This window comes from Leucoraja erinacea, chromosome 9 (genome assembly GCF_028641065.1).
Source record: "Leucoraja erinacea ecotype New England chromosome 9, Leri_hhj_1, whole genome shotgun sequence".
In the NCBI taxonomy this organism is placed as follows: Eukaryota; Metazoa; Chordata; class Chondrichthyes; order Rajiformes; family Rajidae; genus Leucoraja; species Leucoraja erinaceus.
The window spans coordinates 58,821,172-58,840,537 of NC_073385.1; the positions used below are offsets into that span (position 1 = coordinate 58,821,172).

General features: G+C 47.9%; 1 protein-coding gene across 1 annotated transcript in view; it reads right to left on the minus strand.

The window, feature by feature from the left end:
- LOC129700608 (BRD4-interacting chromatin-remodeling complex-associated protein-like) overlaps positions 1 to 19,366 on the minus strand; it is a 55,024-nt gene that overhangs the window by 32,771 nt on the left and 2,887 nt on the right. Inside the window, exons 2-10 of the mRNA XM_055641225.1 lie at positions 18,947 to 18,992; positions 14,133 to 14,200; positions 12,453 to 12,663; positions 10,238 to 12,105; positions 8,614 to 8,819; positions 7,585 to 7,818; positions 5,976 to 6,151; positions 4,879 to 5,062; positions 1,964 to 2,107 (exon numbers count right to left, since the gene is read on the minus strand). Of these exons, the coding sequence (XP_055497200.1) occupies positions 1,964 to 2,107; positions 4,879 to 5,062; positions 5,976 to 6,151; positions 7,585 to 7,818; positions 8,614 to 8,819; positions 10,238 to 12,105; positions 12,453 to 12,663; positions 14,133 to 14,200; positions 18,947 to 18,987 (3,132 nt within the window). The 5' untranslated portion in view covers positions 18,988 to 18,992. The remainder of the gene's footprint in view (positions 1 to 1,963; positions 2,108 to 4,878; positions 5,063 to 5,975; positions 6,152 to 7,584; positions 7,819 to 8,613; positions 8,820 to 10,237; positions 12,106 to 12,452; positions 12,664 to 14,132; positions 14,201 to 18,946; positions 18,993 to 19,366) is intronic.

A 19,366-nucleotide genomic window follows, 5' to 3' on the forward strand; every position in this document is an offset into this window, starting at 1 on the left:
ACCCAGTATGCCCCTGTCCCACAGGAAACCTGAACGGAAACCTCTGGAGACTTTCGGCGCACCCAAGATTAGGGTTGGCAGGTAGGGAGACTGCCAAAAACCTCCGGGAACCGCACGGAAATCTTGGGTGCGGCGCAAAGTCTCCAGAGATTTCCGTTCAGGTTTCCTAAGTGGGACAGGGGCATAAAGCAACCTCTCCGCTGTGAACTGGCATTATGATATTTACAGACAATGGGGTCTGTTTGACTACTGCTAGTAAGTTACAAGTATACATTTTGTGATTACAGTAAACCCTCATGATTACAGACCATGGAGGTGGGGGGGGGGGGGAGATGGGTGCTTAACGGTGTCTGGTGCATCTGGAGAAAAAATACACAGTTACAGGGAGAAGATACAAACTCTGTATAGGCAACCACCTATAGAACTAGAACCTGGGTCCCTGGCGCTGTAAGGCAGCAACTCTACTGTTGCGCCACTATGCTGACCCCTCCATCTCTCAGTTTTTAAAACCAAATTGGGCAACCCAGCATTAGTCTACATAATCTGCTGTATCCCTTTGTAATCTTTATTCCTCTTCACCTTATTAAATGCCTTGTGAATACAGGACTTCAACAGCTCCCCTTTATCCATAGCAAACGTTACTGCTTCACAGATCGGTGTCTAATTAGTGAACACAATTTCCTTTTCACAAAAACATCCTTAGTGACTGCAATTTTGTTCTGAGATGCAAGGCCACCGGTTGGCGCCTGCAATTGCTGCCTCGCCAACAAAGTCTTGTCCCTTTCTTCTTTGTTGTTTTATAGTACGTGTTAAATGTATGTTTTAGTGTTCTTTAGCTTGTTCTATGTCGGGGGTGAGGGGGTTGGGGGAAACCATTTTTTAAATCTCTTACCTCGACGGATTTTTTCCCGTATCGTATCTCCATCCGCACTGCGCCTACCATCAAGGAGTTGGTGGTCTCTGCTGGAGATCGACTTCGGGAGCTCCAACCGCGGGGGCCTGCGGACTTAACATAGTGGAGCTGGTGGTCCCCTGTCGGGGATTGACCTCGGAGCTCCAACTGCGGGAGCCTGCGGACTTTAACATCGCGAAGCCCGCGGTCCCTGGTTAGAGACCGATTTCGGGAGCTCCAAGCCGCAGGAGCTTCGACCGTCCCGACACGGGAGCTTCGATCGCCGACTGTGGACGGTTCAACTGCCTCGACCGCGGGAGAATAAAGAGGTAGAAGATTAGACTTTATTTCCTTCCATCACAGTGAGGAATGTGGGGAATCCGCTGTGGTGGATGTTTATGTTAATTTTTATGTAGTTGTGTGTCTTGGTGCTTTTTTTTAGTATGGCTGTATGGTAATTCACATATCACTGTACCTTAATTGGTACGCGTGACAATAAGCTAGACTTAGAACAAGTAAAATGACACATTTTTAGGAAACAATATTTTAGGGAGGGAGCAGTCTGTATGGAACAGGTTCCTTAGTGAGTTTAAATGGTCTGATGGATTCCAAACTAAATGTTGCGATTTCTTCCCGAAAAATACATTAGTAAATCTTCATTATGGTAGGCAGGGGGGGGGGGTATTGCCGATTGTCTGCTACACCCGAATAAGGGATTGCTGAGTAATACAGTATCATTGCAGAAGTAGTAGAATCAAAGAACTCCGGATGCTGGTTCATACACAAAAGGATACAAAATGCTGGAGTCACTCAGCAGGTCAGGCAGCATCTCTGGAAAACATGGATAGGTAACGCTTCGTTGCGAGACCCTTCTTCGACAGTCGATCTGGAACTGGGCCTGGATTCCAGGTAGGTTGACAGCCCCGGGGAGAGGCGAGGATCTGCGGAGTCATCGGTCGTGGGCCATGGGCAGCTGGAGTGCAGGTATGGGTCAGCAGTGGTGGGTGGCAGGTGTGGCCTGGAAGTGGCAGGAGAGGCTGAGTGGGCCGAGAGTGGTGTCAGCATCCTGGCCTGGTGTTGTGGGTTGGTAGATTGGGTCTGGAAGCAGCCGGGGAGGCAGTGCGAGCCGGGGATGGTGTGGGCAGCCCGGCCTGGTGGCGGAGGTCGGTAGGACTGTTCTGGGAGTGGGTTGGTGGCAGCTTTGGTGATCCCGGCCTTAGAGAGACCGGGAGGCAGTGAGCATTGACGCCGCATCCTCTGCACCGCTGCAGGTCTTGGCCATGTGGCGGTCTGGTATAGGGCACAATCCAGCGGTGGGTCCCGATCAGAACATCACCTCTCCATGTTCTCCAGAGGTGCTGCCTGACCTGCTGCGTTACACCAGCACTTTGTGTCCTCCTTCATTGCACAAGTGTTAATCAAAGTACACAAAAAAGCTGGAGAAACTCAGCGGGTGCAGCAGCATCAGCACCTTCTGAAGAAGGGTTTCAGCCCGAAACGTTGCCTATTTCCTTCGCTCCATAGATGCTGCTGCATCCGCTGAGTTTCTCCAGCTTTTTTGTGTACCTTCGATTCTCCAGCATCGGCAGTTCCTTCTTAAACACTGTTAATCAAAGTAATTGCTTGTCAATTTCATTCATGACATAGGGAAAGGGAAAGGTATCTTTGCAGTGCAAATCTTTCCAGCACTCGGATTTTCTGGACTTCACACCAACTTCAGACATTTGCAAAACTAAGTTGTTACTCGCTCACTTACAGTTGCAACGTGTACGCAGGCTCCAGCTTGTAAAACCCCTGCGACCAAAAGCCGACTTTGAATGAAACTTGCTACATCCCCTTTGCGTTCCTGGAGCTTCCATCTTTTTGATCATCTGTCCTGCAACTCATCATAACCTTCACCAGCTTTCCATGCTTTCTCCAAGGAACTCTGTCAGGACAGGCAGACACAACCTTCACTTCACAAACCTTGATTTAATCACACTATTCCAAACTTACTTCCCTGCAGTGTCCTCATCTTCGATGAAGACAGAGACAAGGGGTTCATTGAAACTGCCCATCCCTTCCATCTTTTCACCCAACTTTATATTTTGGTCAACAATAATCTTTACCCTTTCCTTTCCTTATCGCGCTTTCCATTCATTTCTTTATGAAACACTTTTAAGAATTTCCTTGACTTTACCTGTCTTTTTTTAAAGTACCTGCTTTGCCATTTTCTTTCTAATTTTCCCCTGTGTTTTCTGTAGGGTTGAATGGTTGGAAGCTGTAACTGCCCTCATAGTCCTTGATGTCTATTGGTGCCTAGTTCTCAGCCTCCTCTCCAATAGCCCTGTCCCACGGTACGAGTTCATTCCAAGAGCTCTCCCTAGTTAAAAAAAATCAAACTCGTGGTAAGCATGGAGAATGAACGTAGCGGGTACGTCGGAGCTCGGGGACGTCTCCTAGCAGCTCGTAACGCTTATGGCAGGTACTATGGAAGACTTGCTAACGGCAGGTAAGCTCGGGAAGACTCGGGAAGATTTTTCAACATGTTGAAAAATGTCCACGAGAGCCCCGAGTACCGACGAGTGGCCATTACCATAAATCTCCGAGTTCGAATCAGGGCAAACTCGGGAGAGCTCTTGGAATAAACTCGTACCATGGGACAGGGGTATTAGAGAGGAGGCTAAGAGGGGCCATTAGAGAGGAGGCCATAAGTGATTGTCTCCAGGAGTCTTTAGCTCAGTCATACCTCAGCATGGTAACATTGACCATCACCAAACTAAACTACTTTTGTTCTGCCTTTTTCCCTTTCCATTACCATGCTAATGATACTCCACAATGCCCACTTGCCTTGCTCCATTCTCTGGGACCACCAAAACCTGTTCCACTACATCTGGTCTCACCAAGTACTAACTTGAAAACTTTTGTTTTTGATGCATTTTAAGAATTCAGAATCCTCTCTACCTTATTTTTGTTTTCTGTGTGTGAGGTTGAAATCACCAACACCAGCGCCATTTGCTCTATTTCTGTAATATGTTCTCATTTGATCTTTTGGGGTTTGTTCCTCAGTTCAACTTACACGGCTTGATTGGTTGAACCACCCTCTTGCAGAACAGGGCAGGACGGCAGGAACTGCCCCTTTGGCCCACAATACCTGTGCTGAACATGATGCCAATTTAAACTAATCCCATCTGCCTGCACATGGTCTATATCCCTCCATACCTTACCTGTCCATGTGCCTGTCTAAATGCCTCTTAAACATTGCTGCTGTACTGCTGCCATCACCTCCTCTGTCAGTGTGATCAAGGCACCTATCACACTGTGCAAAAACATTGGCTTGTAAATCTCCTTTAAATTTACCATTCACTTTAAAACTCTGACATCTAGTATTTGAGAAACATTTTCTGACTGATTATCTATCTATGCCCGTCATAATTTTATAAACTTTTATTAAGTCTCCCCTCAACGTCTGACACTCCAGGGAAAACAATCCAAGTTTGTCCAACCTCTCCTTACAACTAATACACTCTAATTCAGTTGTGTTCTGTACTGCTGATCCAAGAACACATATAATGTCCCATGGGAAATTTATATGCCAGCTATTAAATAAATCTGATAAAATAAATAAATAAAAAGTGACCATCTGTAATCACAGGACTGTGGTAAAACACATCTGTTTACAAATGTCCATCAATAATTTTATAAAGAAAGACACCGATGAAGGGTCTGAAGAAGAGTCTCAACCCGAAACGTCACCTATTCCTTTTCTCCAGAGATGCTGTCTGACCCGCTGAGTTACTCCAGCTTTTTGTCTATCTTCGATGTAAACCAGCTTCTGTATTTCCTTCCCACACCCAATAATTTGAATACACTTCTGTCAGGTCACCCATCAGCTTCCAATGCTCCCGATAAAACAATCCAACTTTGTCCACCTCTCCTAGCTGCTAATGCTCTCTAATCCAGGCAGCATTATGATGAACCACTTCTGCACACAATACTCCAAATACGGCATAACAAATCTCAGCTGCAATTGCTTCCTTAACTAATATTGGTGTCTCTTGCCAGTTGCATGTCTGGCAGGAGTGCAGTAGTTGGCAGAGGACATTCTCCCGAGGATCTTCCACACTAATGTGGTCAGGTCTGAGATACTTGGAGTCAGCCTCTGCTATGGATGACCACACCAGCTGCAATCTGCCCAGAGGTCAGGTCCAGTTGCACAGCAGGTTCTTGGAGATGATGCAGAGTTCAGAGGTTATTTGGACAAAACGGCACGGTGAGTCCAAAGATTTCCAATTCCAGCCACTGCTGATGGCAGACCTCAGCATCAGGAAGTGGATGTGGTTCCCATTGCATGAAGCAGTGGTGGAATGCGCCCAGTCCCCTCCTCTATCATTTCCATGTCTCAGAGCTGTGCGGTGGGACCCACAGGCACTGCTGGAATGACAAATACGTCTGTTGACCTGCCCCGGACACTCATGTACAAATGCGATTCACCCGATGGTTTCCACCTCACTGCTTCCCATCAATTGCTGGCCGGAGACGAGATAGGTGAGAGTTTTATCAGTGCTGCCCACTCTGTCCAGGATGAATTTGGTCTTCAGGGACCACGTTTCACTTTGTAGCATCTCCTGTGCTTGGAACACAGCAGACGTGCAACATGGCCAGTATAGAACCAGCGGGCTGCCCTGCCTTGCTTGCCTTCACCCTTGCTGAACTATGCATCCAATGCATTGGTGCAAGGATCCAGGCTCACGGCAATGTTGCAACCTTGTCTCATGTTGCTATTGAAGCCCAACAAGTCAATGGATTCTTCCTTCAGTAGGGACGGGCCCTTTAGCCTACCATATTCATACTAATTCTCACGCCCATCTAAGCTAATACCATTTACTTACGCTCAGTCCTTGTCTATTTAAGTGCCAGTCTAAATGTCTATTAAACATCGTGATTGGATCTAATGCCACCATCTCTCTGGCAGCGTACTAAAAAATTCAACTTCCCTCCTCAGACGCCTTCCTCCCACTTTAATCGGATGCCCTCTCGTTTTGATATCCTGTCCATTGCGAATGAGGAGCAGCCAGGAAGAGTCAAAGCAGGCCTCACTCACTGTCTGTGCTGCTGAAACTCTTCCCTTGTTGAAGTGGCAGCGAGGGAACTGACAGGACACAGAGTTGTTCTCTGACTCAGCCCTGTGGGGATGAAGCCAGTGGCCTGCCGAGCGAGAGGGTACTGTGCAGCTGCATCACGTCGAATACAGGCGTCTGTGGAGAAAGGAGCTGCTTCCTGTTGACATTAGCTCCATCCTCCAAATGTAAAACGGATCCTGGTCAACCATTGATTGACAGCTTGTACTCTGTAGTCATTTTGTTTTATTTCTGTTCGAAGGCACGCATGGAGAAATATTGATCTACTTTACACTAACGAGGTGCGGGTTTGTATGTTAATTGGCCTCTGTAAATTGCCCGTGGTGTGGCGGGAGTGGATACGAAAGTGGGATAACTGTTGTGAATGGGTGATCGATGCGCCAAATGACCTGTTTCCATGCTGTGTCTCCAAGCCTTAAACTAAACCAATAGCTACAATGTCCAATCGACCTGTGTCTTCAGACAGTGGCTATTTCTTGGATACCTGCATTAGAGTGCCGGCCACGAGACATTGCCAATGATCCAGTCACTTTCCTTCCAGTCCGTCTTCCCTGTGCCCTCCGGCCTCACCTGTCCCCCATTCTCATGCCCCCCATTCCCACTTTTATTCTTCTGTAAAGCCAGGTTAAACCAAGAGAAGGGGCAGACTCCCCTCAGCCCCTGCTGACTGTACCCCATCAAGGGGTACAGTAATCTTGCTGCTCCCCATGCAAGACCCAGTGCCCCAGGATTACCACCACTTCTCCTGCTGGCTTTTCAACCTCTCCCCGTCAGCCATCCCAATCTACAAACTCCTGCAGCTCACCGATCCTCTGATCCGATGTTGGGGGAGTTCGGAACCAGGGGCCACAGTTTAAGAATAAGGGGTAAGCCGTTTAGAACGGAGACGAGGAAACACTTTTTCTCACAGAGAGTGGTGAGCCTGTGGAATTCTCTGCCTCAGAGGGCGGTGGAGGCTGGCTCTCTGGATACTTTCAAGAGAGAGCTAGATAGGGCTCTTAAAGATAGCGGAGTCAGGGGATGTGGGGAGAAGGCAGGAACAAGGTGCTGATTGGGGATGATCGGCCACGATCACGGTGAATGGCGATGCTGGCTCAAAGGGCCGAATGGCCTACTCTTGCACCTATTGTCTATTGAAATCAGTACTTCTTCCCCTCGGGGTCCTTCAGTATCCCCAGATGTAATCGTTCCAAAACCAGACATCAAGGCGTCAAATCCCAATATCCTGAATTTTAGAAACCCTTCCTTAACTCCTCTCTTTCTCATTCGTCCTTTAAGTTTTCCGACTTTGGTCATCTGCCTCACACCTCTTGTTGTGACTCAATGCCATCATTGTCACCTGAGCACCTTGGGATGTTGGCCATATTAAAAACACATCTTAAGTAGTGAGCTGTGTTAATTTGTGGGAGGACTGCAACGAGCATCTGGCAGGGATGTCAATTGACCTTCAATAATCGAATACAGCTGAGGACAAAAATCACAAGCTTAAAGGCTTATAATCCTTGCAGATTCCTGCTCTGGGACGCTGTGTAATCATGCAACAATGCTGCTGTGAGCTGGAATCGATCGTACCTGGCTTGCCAGAACTGGCAGGAAGAGGCTGGACTGAGGCCGGGATACGGCGGTGAGGATTTCGGCTTCCATTGGAACAGCGTTTGCTGGCACTGCAGCTCCACTCCCCCCACTGGTGATGGCGGGTACTGCGGCACTGCCGGCTGGCAGGCGGCTGGTAGATGTCAGGCACAACCCTCTCTCCTGCTGCATCTTCAATACTTGTCGGTAGAGAAGTTGCTGCTTCCGCTCCTTCTGTGGTTGGAAATTAAACAGGCTCAGATAAATGTAACAGAAACCTGATTTCAGCATGTTGACTATGGAAGATTTACCCCTCAGAGAAAACCATTAAACACCTCTGCCCTAGTTCAACCCCCCACCCCCTCTCTCTCGACTCCATCTCAGCCAAACAGTGAAATCACTTTTCACCCGGCATCCCCTAAAATGTCACTACACTCGATTACTAAGGCACTGAGTTTCACACTTCACCAGTCCCTGGGTAAAAATGTTTCTTTATTTGATTCATTAAAGACTCTTGTATACTCGTGGGCCCTGATTTTAGTTGTGCCCCACGGCAGAAGATTAAGCTTATCTTTTAAAAGCCTTTTAAATGACTATTCTCAGCCTTCTCGTGAGAAAGACACTCAGTCCATTCAGTATTTTGTACTGATCATATCCTTTTACATATTTGTGAACAGGGTGGTGTTGGCACAAATGGCCAAAGGGAAAGGAAGAGGTCCTGCAGAGTGAGTATAGGGAGGCAGACAAGAGTAAAAAGCAGGACATTTGGTCGAAAAGAAAAATGAAATGCATGCAAGATTTAGGAGGATGGAATCAGTCAGGAACTTTGAGGAATATAAAGGAGGAAAGTACTCAAGCGGCAAAAAGGGCCACAGAATGGCTTTGGTGAGTCGGAAAGAAGAAAATCACAAGGTTTTTTTATACTTACATTAAAAACAGGAGGGTAACGAGGAAGAAGGTTGGGCCTCTCAAGGTTAAAGGAGGGAATTTGTGCTTGGAGTCAGGGCAAGGTACTAAACAACTACTCACCAAGGAGAAGGACATGGAGGACTGTGAAAACAGTGTGGAAAATACTAATATCCAAGGGCAGTTTGAGATTAAGGAGGAGGTGTTCTTGGGACTCTTGAAGAGCATTAAGGTGGATGAATCCCCGGGGCCTGATGGGATCTCTCCCAGGTTCTCGAGAGAGGCAAGAAAGGAGATCGCAGGATCCTTGATGAATATCTTTGCATCGTCTCTTAGGAGAGATATTTTTAACACGTGCAAGCGGAAGAGATTAAGGTAACATGGCATCATGTTTGGCATGGATATTGTGGGCTAAAAGTAGCAATGTTACAAAATTTTGAGATTTAAAAAATCAAGTCTGCAATTTATCCCATCAGATAAAGCATAACAATAAGTTTAATTTGACACCTAATTCACTTTCATATCTCAAGTAATAAAAAAGTTATGGCCATTTTCATACTCGGAAATTAGCATCTTGTTCCCTATTGATTTTCTATGGACATAACAAAAAAGCTGTGATCGAGGACAGTCAAAAGCCCATAACCTTCTTAAAAATTAAGAGAACTGAATGAAATTTTCAGTTATCGTAGATTGAACCATTCTGAAACAAATATAAAATAATCTTATTTGGAGGACCTGAAATTAAAGCATATAATTAGTTAGTTACCCAAGTGTAGCTAATTCAAACTTCAAATTACTAGATCTAAACATCTATCCATTTCTTAATAAATGATTAACATTTTTAAATAGCCTAAGTGTCCAAATAATATTCACAAATAATTCACAATAAAACATGATTTTAAAATCTCATTTACATCAATTTATAGGCCAAATGGAAGGAATTTAGTGTTCAATTGCTGTAAATTAAAGTCAATTAAAATCGGCTTTCTAGTGGGATCCTGTGAATGCGCTGGTTTAGAACGTTCACATTGCGCTGGATTTGTGCCCTTAAATGCCCAGAAAAATACTGCGGGATATAAAGAGCCCAAAATGAACTATTCGCTATAGAAAACTTTATATACAGGGTTCTTAAGAAGCCCCTTTTAATGTAAAAATAAGGTACATACCTTTAATTGTTTGCTTTATAAAACCCTGGGGCTGCGAGAGGTTGCGGGTTGAGAGAGTGATTTTTAAACTACTATAACTATTATACAAGGCCATAAAAACTAATAATACCTTTTGCGACGGGGTCTTTCAGCGATTTTCCGTTAATGATTTACTAGGCTGAGCATTTTCGATTGCAACAGCCTAGTAAAAATCGCGTTTTAAACCCGCCCCCTCTAAACAGCGCCAAAATCGCGCACACGGGGCTGGGACAGATTCTCAAACAACGCTCAGGTAGGTTTTGTAACATACCTACTAAAAGGTCTATTCCTGTTTTATACCGTTATATATCTGTCTAGATGGGATTCATTGTGGTAACTAGAATGTCAGTGCCCAGCAGCAAGCCAGTAAATCTATCCTATCCGTCTCCAAAGCACTTGCTCGTATGTACGTGCTGTACTTCAGTCAGGTGTTTGTAAGCTGGGGGGAACCAGTGTGAAAATGTATCAAATTTAATTATGCAGTTTCTCTGATGGGATTTTAAGTAATGTTTAGTTTATGCAGATTAATATTCCAGAGCTCTGGAGTACTAGATCAGTAATCTAACCATTCTGCTGCCATTCCTTGATGCTACCTCCATGCTCCATTAACCTGGAGTACTGATACATCTCCGACCATCGGAAAGCACTGACCTGTTGGAACAGCAAGAGCTGGTCGCAGTTGAGAGTGGATCTCCCATCCAGTTGGCTGATGCATTGGCCGGTGTTTTCAGCCAGGGTGTTGCCAGTATGTGGGGGTGTGACTGAGAGGGGAGGAGGATGATGCCACGAGCCCTGCAGTTGGGCTGGAGCGTGGGGGCAGCACGGAGGCGGAGTGCGAGTCTGTAGGAGTCCGAGACCAGGTGTCAGCTCCGCGTTCCTGGAAGCCCGTGGCTGCACACCACAGCTGCTGGAGGGGACGGCACTCAGCTGCTGCAGGGTCACTGGCTGCTCCGTGGGGCCAGTGTCGCCGGGCACGGTTATCCGGTTTGGCAGCAACATGGGCTGTACAACAGATCTCACGCACTGATCAGATGATCGGGACTGTGGGAAGTCAGCGTCCGGATGAGTCGGCACCCGAAGCAGCGTGGAAGAAGCCAGCTGACTGGGTCCAGTGAGAACACCAGCTCTTCCACCGCCAACCACCGGCTGCCTGCCCGGCGCTGCGGACACCTGCCCAAAGTTTGTCCTGTGCCATGCCGTGCTTTGGCCCGTCAGGATCTGTGGAGGTGAAGGCTTCTTGGCGTTTAACTGTCCAGAAGGACCCTGATGGCCCACAATGTGTGTGGCTGCAGGCTGCCTGGGCAGTCCCAGAGCCACTGAGCTCTGGCCAGTGAAACCAGCCCTGGCACAAGCGGCCGGCAGTGGCTGGAGTCTACTGACCACCGAGGCCAAATGTCCTGGTAGAATAAACCGTCTCTTGGCTGGAACCACAGGCTGAGGAACTGAGAGGGTGCTGGCCTGGGTCGGAACATGAACGAACGTGGGGTTGTCCAAGCGGGGCTGTGCTGATTGTGTTTGCCCTGTCATCGGGCTGGAAGCCCAGGGCGGCAGAACGACGTTCCGGACGGGAGCATCCACTGGGAAGTTCGGGTTCAGCACAGCTGTCTGCTGCTGCGTGGCAGCTTCCATGTTGTGCAGGGCTGGAGAGTTTGGCCTAAGGGAAGGCTTTGGGCTTCTCTGGAGAGCTTTGGTCTGGATATTCAGGCAGTGCTTTGGCTGTATTGCAGGGGGAGCTCTGTGGACGACCACATTCATGCTGGACGGTGGGGGGTGGACCACCTGTCGAGTGGTGGCTGGTTTGAGGATGACCGGCTGTGTTGGCGGCGAGAGGCTTGCGTTGGCAAAGAGTGAGTTCCTAGGCAGGCTGGTGCCTTTCTGCAACACACACACCAGCGAGCTGGGGGTCACTTGGTTGCCCAAAGGCGAGGCAGGGCCGCAGCCTAGTGAAGAGCAGCCGGGTTTGACAAGTAGTTGCTGATGAATCGGGCCACTGGACATTGCAACGGGTGGACTGGCCTGTCCGAGGCTGGAGATTCCAGGGCTGCCATTGGATGTGGTCTGAACACTGGCCATCGGTTGTTCCTTGCTCAATCCCACCTGCCGCAATAGACAATGCCTGCTGCTGCTCTTGTTGATGGAGCGAGGGTTGGCAGGCTGGGGCAGTGGAGGTGAAGGGGTGGGGGGGGTGGGAGGTCGAGGGGTGCTGGGGGTGAGAGGACGAGGGGTGCTGGGGGTGAGAGGTCGAGGGGTGCTGGGGGTGAGAGGTCGAGGGGTGTGGTGAGGGTCGAGGGGGTAGCGGGGGTGGCAGGTCGAGGGGGTGGGAGGCCGAGGGTTGCTGGTGGTGAGAGGTCGAGTGGTGTCGGGAGTGGCAGGTCGAGGGTCGGCGGGGGTGGGAGATCGAGGGGCGGCAGGGGGGAAAGGTCGAACGGTGCTGGGGGGGAGAGGTCGAGGGGAGCTTGGGGGGGAGAGGTCGAGGGGTGGTGGGGGGGGTGGAGGTCGAGGAGCGGAGGGGGGGGAAGAGGTCGAGGGTACTGGTAGGGAGAGGTCCAAAGGTGGTAGGGGTGGGAGGTCGAGGGGCGGAGGGGGGGAGAGGTCGAGGGGTGGTGAGGGAGAGAGGTCCAGGGGCACTAGGGGGAGAGAGGTCGAGGGGCGCTGGGGAGGAGAGATTGAGGGGCGGAAGGGGTGAGAGGTCGAGGGGCACTGGGGAGGACAGGTCGAGGGGCGCTGGGGGTGGGAGGCTGCTGTGGAAGAGTTGCGCCCCCAGGATTGGTGTCCAACCCTGCGGAGAGCGTGGTTTGCTGTGTCGCCTCCTTTCGCCGGGTCTGCAGCCTGATGTGGACCTTCTCTGGTCGGCTCCGCTGCAGGTTGCCACCAGTAACATCCCCACTCCCCGTGGAGGCAGACGACCAGTCCACGAGGTCATCCTCCAGCTCGGAGATCTCGGCACAGGCAGCGGGTACTGCCGCTTGGCTGGAACCTCCCTCACCGACTGACGGGGACGGACCCGGCACCTGGTGGAAAGAGCTCACCTTGTACACAAATCAGTCAACCAAAGACAGGCCCGTCAATGGCTTCCTCCTTCCCCAGCTAGCTCTGGTGTCAGGTGAAACTGGCCTCCATCTGCCAACAGCAATCTACCTGCTGGAGGAACACAGTGGGTCGGGCAGCATCTGTGGAGTGGAAGGAACGTTGCAGAGTGAGTCTCTGGTGCAGAGTGAGTCTCTGGTGCAGAGTCTCTGGGCGTTTGACTTGAACCACCGACCATTCCTCTCCCGCCACAGATGCTGCTTGACCTGCTGTGTTCCTCCACAAGATCGTTTATTACTTCAGATTGCAACATCTGCAGAATCGTGCCACATCCCCCACACCCTCCCCATCCCACTTCTGGTCTCACCTTAACATGTCTCTGTCAGCGAGCATCACCCCCGCTGGTGTCACCTCATCCCACTGGTCTATAGCCTAACACTGACATAATATCTGTCCTTCTCACCCCTCCATCCTCTCCATTGCTGAAAACACGTGCATGCTCCAATTTTTCCCAGCTTTCACCATTGTCTGCTTCTCAATGTCCACATATACTGTGTGAACCGCTGGTGTTTCTATTTCTGACACCACTGACCCACGGTGGGCAAAGTGCTCCCCCAAATGTTTCACCTGCACAAGACATTGATGAGACCACATTTGGGGTACTGTGTACAGCTCTGGTCACCAAGAAGGATGTTGTTAAACTGGAAAGCATGCAAATCAGATTAACAATGATTTTACCGGAACTTAAATGGTTTGGTTTTGAGAAGCGGCTGGATCGGTGGGTCTTTATTCCCTACAGCGTTGGAGCCTGAGGGGTGACCTAATAGGGGTGTGTAAAATCACAAGGGGCATGAGAGGTCATAGTCTTTTCCCCAGGGTAAAGGAGTCCAAAACTAGAGGGTTTTGGTTTAAGGAGGGAAGGGGAAAGATTTAATAGGAACCCGAGAGGCAACGTTTTCACATAGAGGGTGATGTACATGGAACAAGCTGCCAGAGGAAGTGGAAGAGCCCTGTAAAACGACAAAGTTTAACAGACACTTGGACAGGTACATGGATAGGGAAGGTTGAGAGGGAAATGGGTCAAACATACACAAATGAAACTAGCTCATTTAGACATGGACGAGTGGGGTCAAAGGGTTTGTTTCTGTGCTGTACAAGTCTCTGACTCTACATTCCACATTTTGCATTCGTCCAATATCATTATGTATCAAGAAGCCGTCCAGGACCAGCACATTCAGAACAAATCCAGCCACCCAACTGCTGGAGTCGGAGCCACTGACCACCCCGTCCCCCTCTCCCCACCTTCCTGCGACAGCATCAGCAGGGAAATATTCAGCCCTTCTTCGGCTTTGAAAGAGGGATATCCCATCAGTCTGACACTCTGTACATTCTCCATAGTGCCACACACTGGTCTTATTATTTATGGGGAACATGGTAAAAGTGTATATTTACTCACCTTGTTACATCCATGCAGAAAGTCATTCAGGGCTTGAGAATCACTGGAACACAGATCAGAAAATAGGTTATTTTTTTATTTTTAAAATGGCATTATGAAATGTGCTCATTTGGTAAAATGAGAATTTATATTTGAGTCAATCATGGCACTAATTTACATCTGAAATGCCCCATATATAATGTCTCGTCAATACAACACCAAGAAGTGCATAGTCAACACTAACTGTGTCTGCACTGATTACCAGCCACCCAATCAGCGGATTCAATGACAAATCCCATTTTATTCTTCCCACATTCCCATTCAACCTCTCGTCTACGCGGAAGCAGCAATTCTTCTGCTGCATTGAAGCCAGCAATGTGATGTGGGAGCAGCTGAGCAGCAGGAGGAAGCCCATGCGGTCATGGGTGGAAGGTGCAAACTCCGCACAGACAGCATCCCAGGTCTTGATTGAACTGGTGCTTTGAAGCAGCAACACATTGCACCACTGTCTAAAACAAGGGTGCAAGAAAGATCAAGAGAAGATAGGAATATGTGATGCCTCAAATTTCTAGCTGGGCTGGAACATGGTGTTCAGGCTGAGCACTGCACGACAGAAGGATAGGATGTGCATGGACAATCATGTATTGTCTGTCTTTCTGCTGACTGGTTAGCATGCAACAAAAACTTTTCACTGGACCTCTGTACACGTGACAATAAACTTAACTGAAACTGGACTGGGTGCAGAACTGACTCCTGGAACAATCTCAAGCCGTAAAGGCTTCTTGTCCAACTTGGTTTCTGTTTCCTCAAATTTAGAAATTAAAAACTAGAGCAATACATGATAGAGGTGTTTCAAATAACAAAAGCATCAGAATTCAACTTAGGGGAGATTCATACTGATCCTCTTAGAATTAATGAAGCATTTGCTAAATTCTACGCTGAATTATACGTTTCCGATTGTCCTCCCACTGCAGGTGACATGCTCAGTAGTATGACGTTTCCCCGAATTGACGATGAAGCCACGAGAGACTTGGGTGGTCCCATAACTGTTGCTGAGGTCCAAGCAGCCATCACATCGCTGCAAAGCGGAAAGTCACCCGGCCCTGACGGCTTCACTGGAGAATATTACAAAGCTTTCTCTGCTCTCCTCGCACCAGTCCTGAGAGATATGTACAATGAGGCGTTTGTTTTTACATCGTCGCCTACCGCCCACCTTGTCGTGGGCTACTATCTCCCTAATTCTTAAAAAGGAGAAAGATCCCCTGCTTTGTAGTAGCTATAGACCAATTTCACTCCTGAATGTGGACCTCAAAATCCTCTCTAAAGCCCTTGCGCTCCATCTTCAACAAGTGATGCCCTCTATTATCTCGTTAGATCAAACAGGGTTCATACCGGGCCGACAGTCTTCCCACAATACTAGGCGTCTCCTTAACATCATCCATTCACCGAGTAGTGAGACCCCGGAGATAGTGGTCTCCCTCGACGCCGAAAAAGCTTCCGACAGGGTCGAGTAGAGGTACCTATACGAGGCGATGGACAGTTTGGCCTCGGTAACAGTTTTATTCTTTGGGTCAGTCTATTATACTCATCCCCGGTGGCCTCAGTACAAACAAACGGCACACTGTCACCCCACTTCCCCCTTCAGAGAGGTACCAGACAGGGTTGCCCGTTATCACCATTCCTGTTCACTGTCGCGATAGAACCCTTGGCGGTCTGGTTGCGCTCAGAGAAGGGCTTTAAAGGTATTACACGGTTCGACACAACTCATAAAGTCTCAATGTATGCGGATGACCTGCTCCTGTTCATCTCAAACCCAGTCAGCTCTCTCCCTGTGATTACGAATATTTTAGAACGGTTTGGCGCGTATTCCGGTTATAAACTTAACTACCAAAAGAGTGAGCTGTTACCGATTAACTCATTGGCTAAGCAGCTCCCTCGCTCTTTAACCTCATTCAAATGGGCAGAGGACGGGTTTCGCTACCTCGGCGTCTTTATCACAACACCCTTATCTGATATGTTCCGCACAAACTTTCTGCCTCTGGTTGAGAAAGCTGAAAGAGATTTTGACCGCTGGTCAGTTTTACCGCTATCCCTCGTGGGCCGGATAAATCTGGTCAAGATGGTCGTCCTACCCAAATTCCTGTTTCTTTTCCAACACGTCCCTATACTTATCACTAAATCTTTTTTTGATAAATTAGAAAGGACAATATCTAAATTTTTATGGGGTAGCAAACCGGCTAGAATCCGAAAGGCGATACTGCAGTCTCCTAAGAGTGACGGCGGTTTGGCACTTCCTGACTTTAGGCGATACTGTTGGGCAGCTAACTTGCAAAAACTCCTGTATTGGATGAATGATGATTGCGACCACCTACCGACCTGGGTACACATGGAAAAGGCGAGTTCACATCTCCCGTTGCGGTCTGTCCTATGCTCCCAACTCCCCCTACCTATAACATCTGTGGGTGCAGGCCCAATTGCGTCCCTCTCGCTCAAGATATGGAGTCCACTCAGGAAAAACTTCGGTTTACAAGGCCCTTCCATCTTGACCCCACTGCTTAAAAACCACATCTTTAAACCTTCAAGTACAGACCACGCATTCAAAACCTGGCATAGCAACGGTATCAGTAGTATCAAAAACCTATACAAGGATGGCATCTATTCATCTTTTGTGGAGCTCTCGTCCAACTATAGCCTCCCAAACGCCCACCTTTTTCGTTTTTTCCAGATTAGGGATTTTGTGAAGAAGACATTCCCCCATTTCCCAAATCGCCCCCCCAAAACCCTGACCGATACCATCTTAGCTCTAGATCCCAACCGGAAGAAATGCATCTCTGTTTTGTATAACTTGTTAGTGTCGGTTATATTGAAACCTCATACCTCATTAAAAGCTGCGTGGGAGGGTGAGCTGAATACGAAACTAACAGACCAGCAATGGGACTCTGCCTTGGACTTGACCCATTCTTCCTCCATATGTGCCCGTCATGGCCTAATCCAATGCAAAGTCCTTCACAAAGTCCACTACACAAATGCAAGATTACTTAGAATTTACCCTGCTGTTCGGGACACCTGCAACAGATGTAATCAATCTCCTGCCAACCATAGCCATATGTTTTGGTCTTGCCCTAAACTAGCAGCCTTTTGGAGGAGTGCTTTCGACTTGATAAGCAGAGCATACGGCCAGACTCTTCCTCCAAACCCACTGTCAGCCATTTTCGGTACTCCTCCCAACACCAACCTCTCTGTTGCGGTGAAACGGGTTCTAGCTTTTACAACCTTGTTAGCCCGGAGACTGATCTTGCTTAACTGGAGGTTCACCTGTCCCCCGACACACGCCCGCTGGATTAAGGAGGTGCTTTACGATTTAAAGCTTGAAAAATTTAGGTTCTCTCTCAAAGGCTCTACCAAGACATTCCTAGATACATGGAACCTTTTCTTGGAACTTGTTAACTCTCTCAACTTGTCCCCAGACTCAGAAGAGGACTGAGTGCTCTCCACCATTGTTCTGCTCTACTGCAGCTGCTCTCCCCTTAACCCCCCCCCCCCCAACACTTATTTATTTAATTACTTACTTATTTACTGTTATTAGTGACCCCCTTTTTTTTAGTACTTTTTGTTTAGTTTATCTTACCATATTTGTGTGGATGTGTATGTATGTGAGTGTTGTTTGTCCCCGTTTGGTTCCGACCTGATTCGGGTGGGTTGAAGGTGGGTAAGGGTAAGGGCTTTGAGGGTCGCTTACATACTGTTGCACAATTATGCCTTGACTGTCACTGTCTGTTATCATTGTATGTATGCAAATTGCTGTGAAATTCAAATAAAAAGATTTAAATCAAAAGCATCAGAAAAGGGCCCACAGAACATTGTGGAGGACACGGTCTTAAAGCTAGATGTGAGCTTTTGTGAGCAACATTGGGAAGCATTACTCCACACTGAAGGTGGAAGAAATCTGAACACACTCCCCACAGCCAAACATTTTGTGAATTATGGAGGTAGTTGTAAATTTTAGAATTGATGCATCGATATGGAGTAAATGTGAGTCATGGGTTGAAACAGAGATGACCTGTGATCTGATGTTCAATTAGCCTCCGCCTGATCATATATTCCCATCTGTGGCTCATAATTGAGTTTTCTGCATGTGAATTCTACACTATCTACTTAATTAGCTTCATTAATCCTATTTAATTCAAATGTCCAGAAACCATGGGGGAAAAAAAACTGCTGGAGGAACTCAGCAAGCCAGGCAGTATCTGTGGAGGGAAATGAACATATGACGTTTCAGGTCGAGACCCTTCATCTGCACTGCCGGCACACCTATTTCATTGACAGAGTTCTTACCCTTCACTGATGACTCATTCTCCCATCTCATATCAGATCAGAATCACACTTTATTCCCCAAATATATTTTGCAACATACGAGGAATTTCATTGGCCCGGTCAGTCATACAATTAAAAGCAACCAATCACTCAAAAAACATTTTAACATGAACATCCACCACAATGACTCCTACACATTCCTCACTGTGATGGAAGGCGAAATAAAGTTCAAGCCCTTCCTTTTGTTCTTCCTCGGTCGGGGGCCTCGAGCCCTCCGTTGACTCCAAAGTTCCTCCTCCTCCTCTTGGACACCCCCTCTGGCCTTTTACCCACCCTCAACCTTTTGATTTCTATCTATCTGCGACCAGAAATCATTGCCGGACACTACAAAGGTGGAAATGCACAAGCCTATTTAGTGAAACAGCCCAGCAAGAAACTCTTCAAAATGCTGAAGTAAACACAAGTTTGGATTTATCGCTAATATTGACAAACTCACCAAATGACATCCAGCAAACTCATGTCATCTTCCTCATCCATGGCAACTGTATGGAAAGACACACAGTTCATGAAAGTAGTTGTTCATATTCTGCGCCAACCCAAATCATGCACAAGCAGACACCCAGGAACCCAGAGATCAGGACCATTTATTCTCAAATTCAGAGGAGAACCATGGGGTAGGAAAATATTAATGCATATTTAATGGCACCACAACGTTCCTTATGATATTCGGTGCCTCAGCTAATGAAGGAAGGTATCCTAAATGCCTCCCCCCCCCCCCCCCCCCCCCTCTAGATTCTGGGACTCAGGTGTTTGCAGGATTCCCAAAAGGTTAATTGCAGGTTGAATTTGTAAGGAAGGCAAATGCAATGTTAGCATTCATTTTGAGAGGACTAGAATGTAAAAGCAGGGAGGCTGA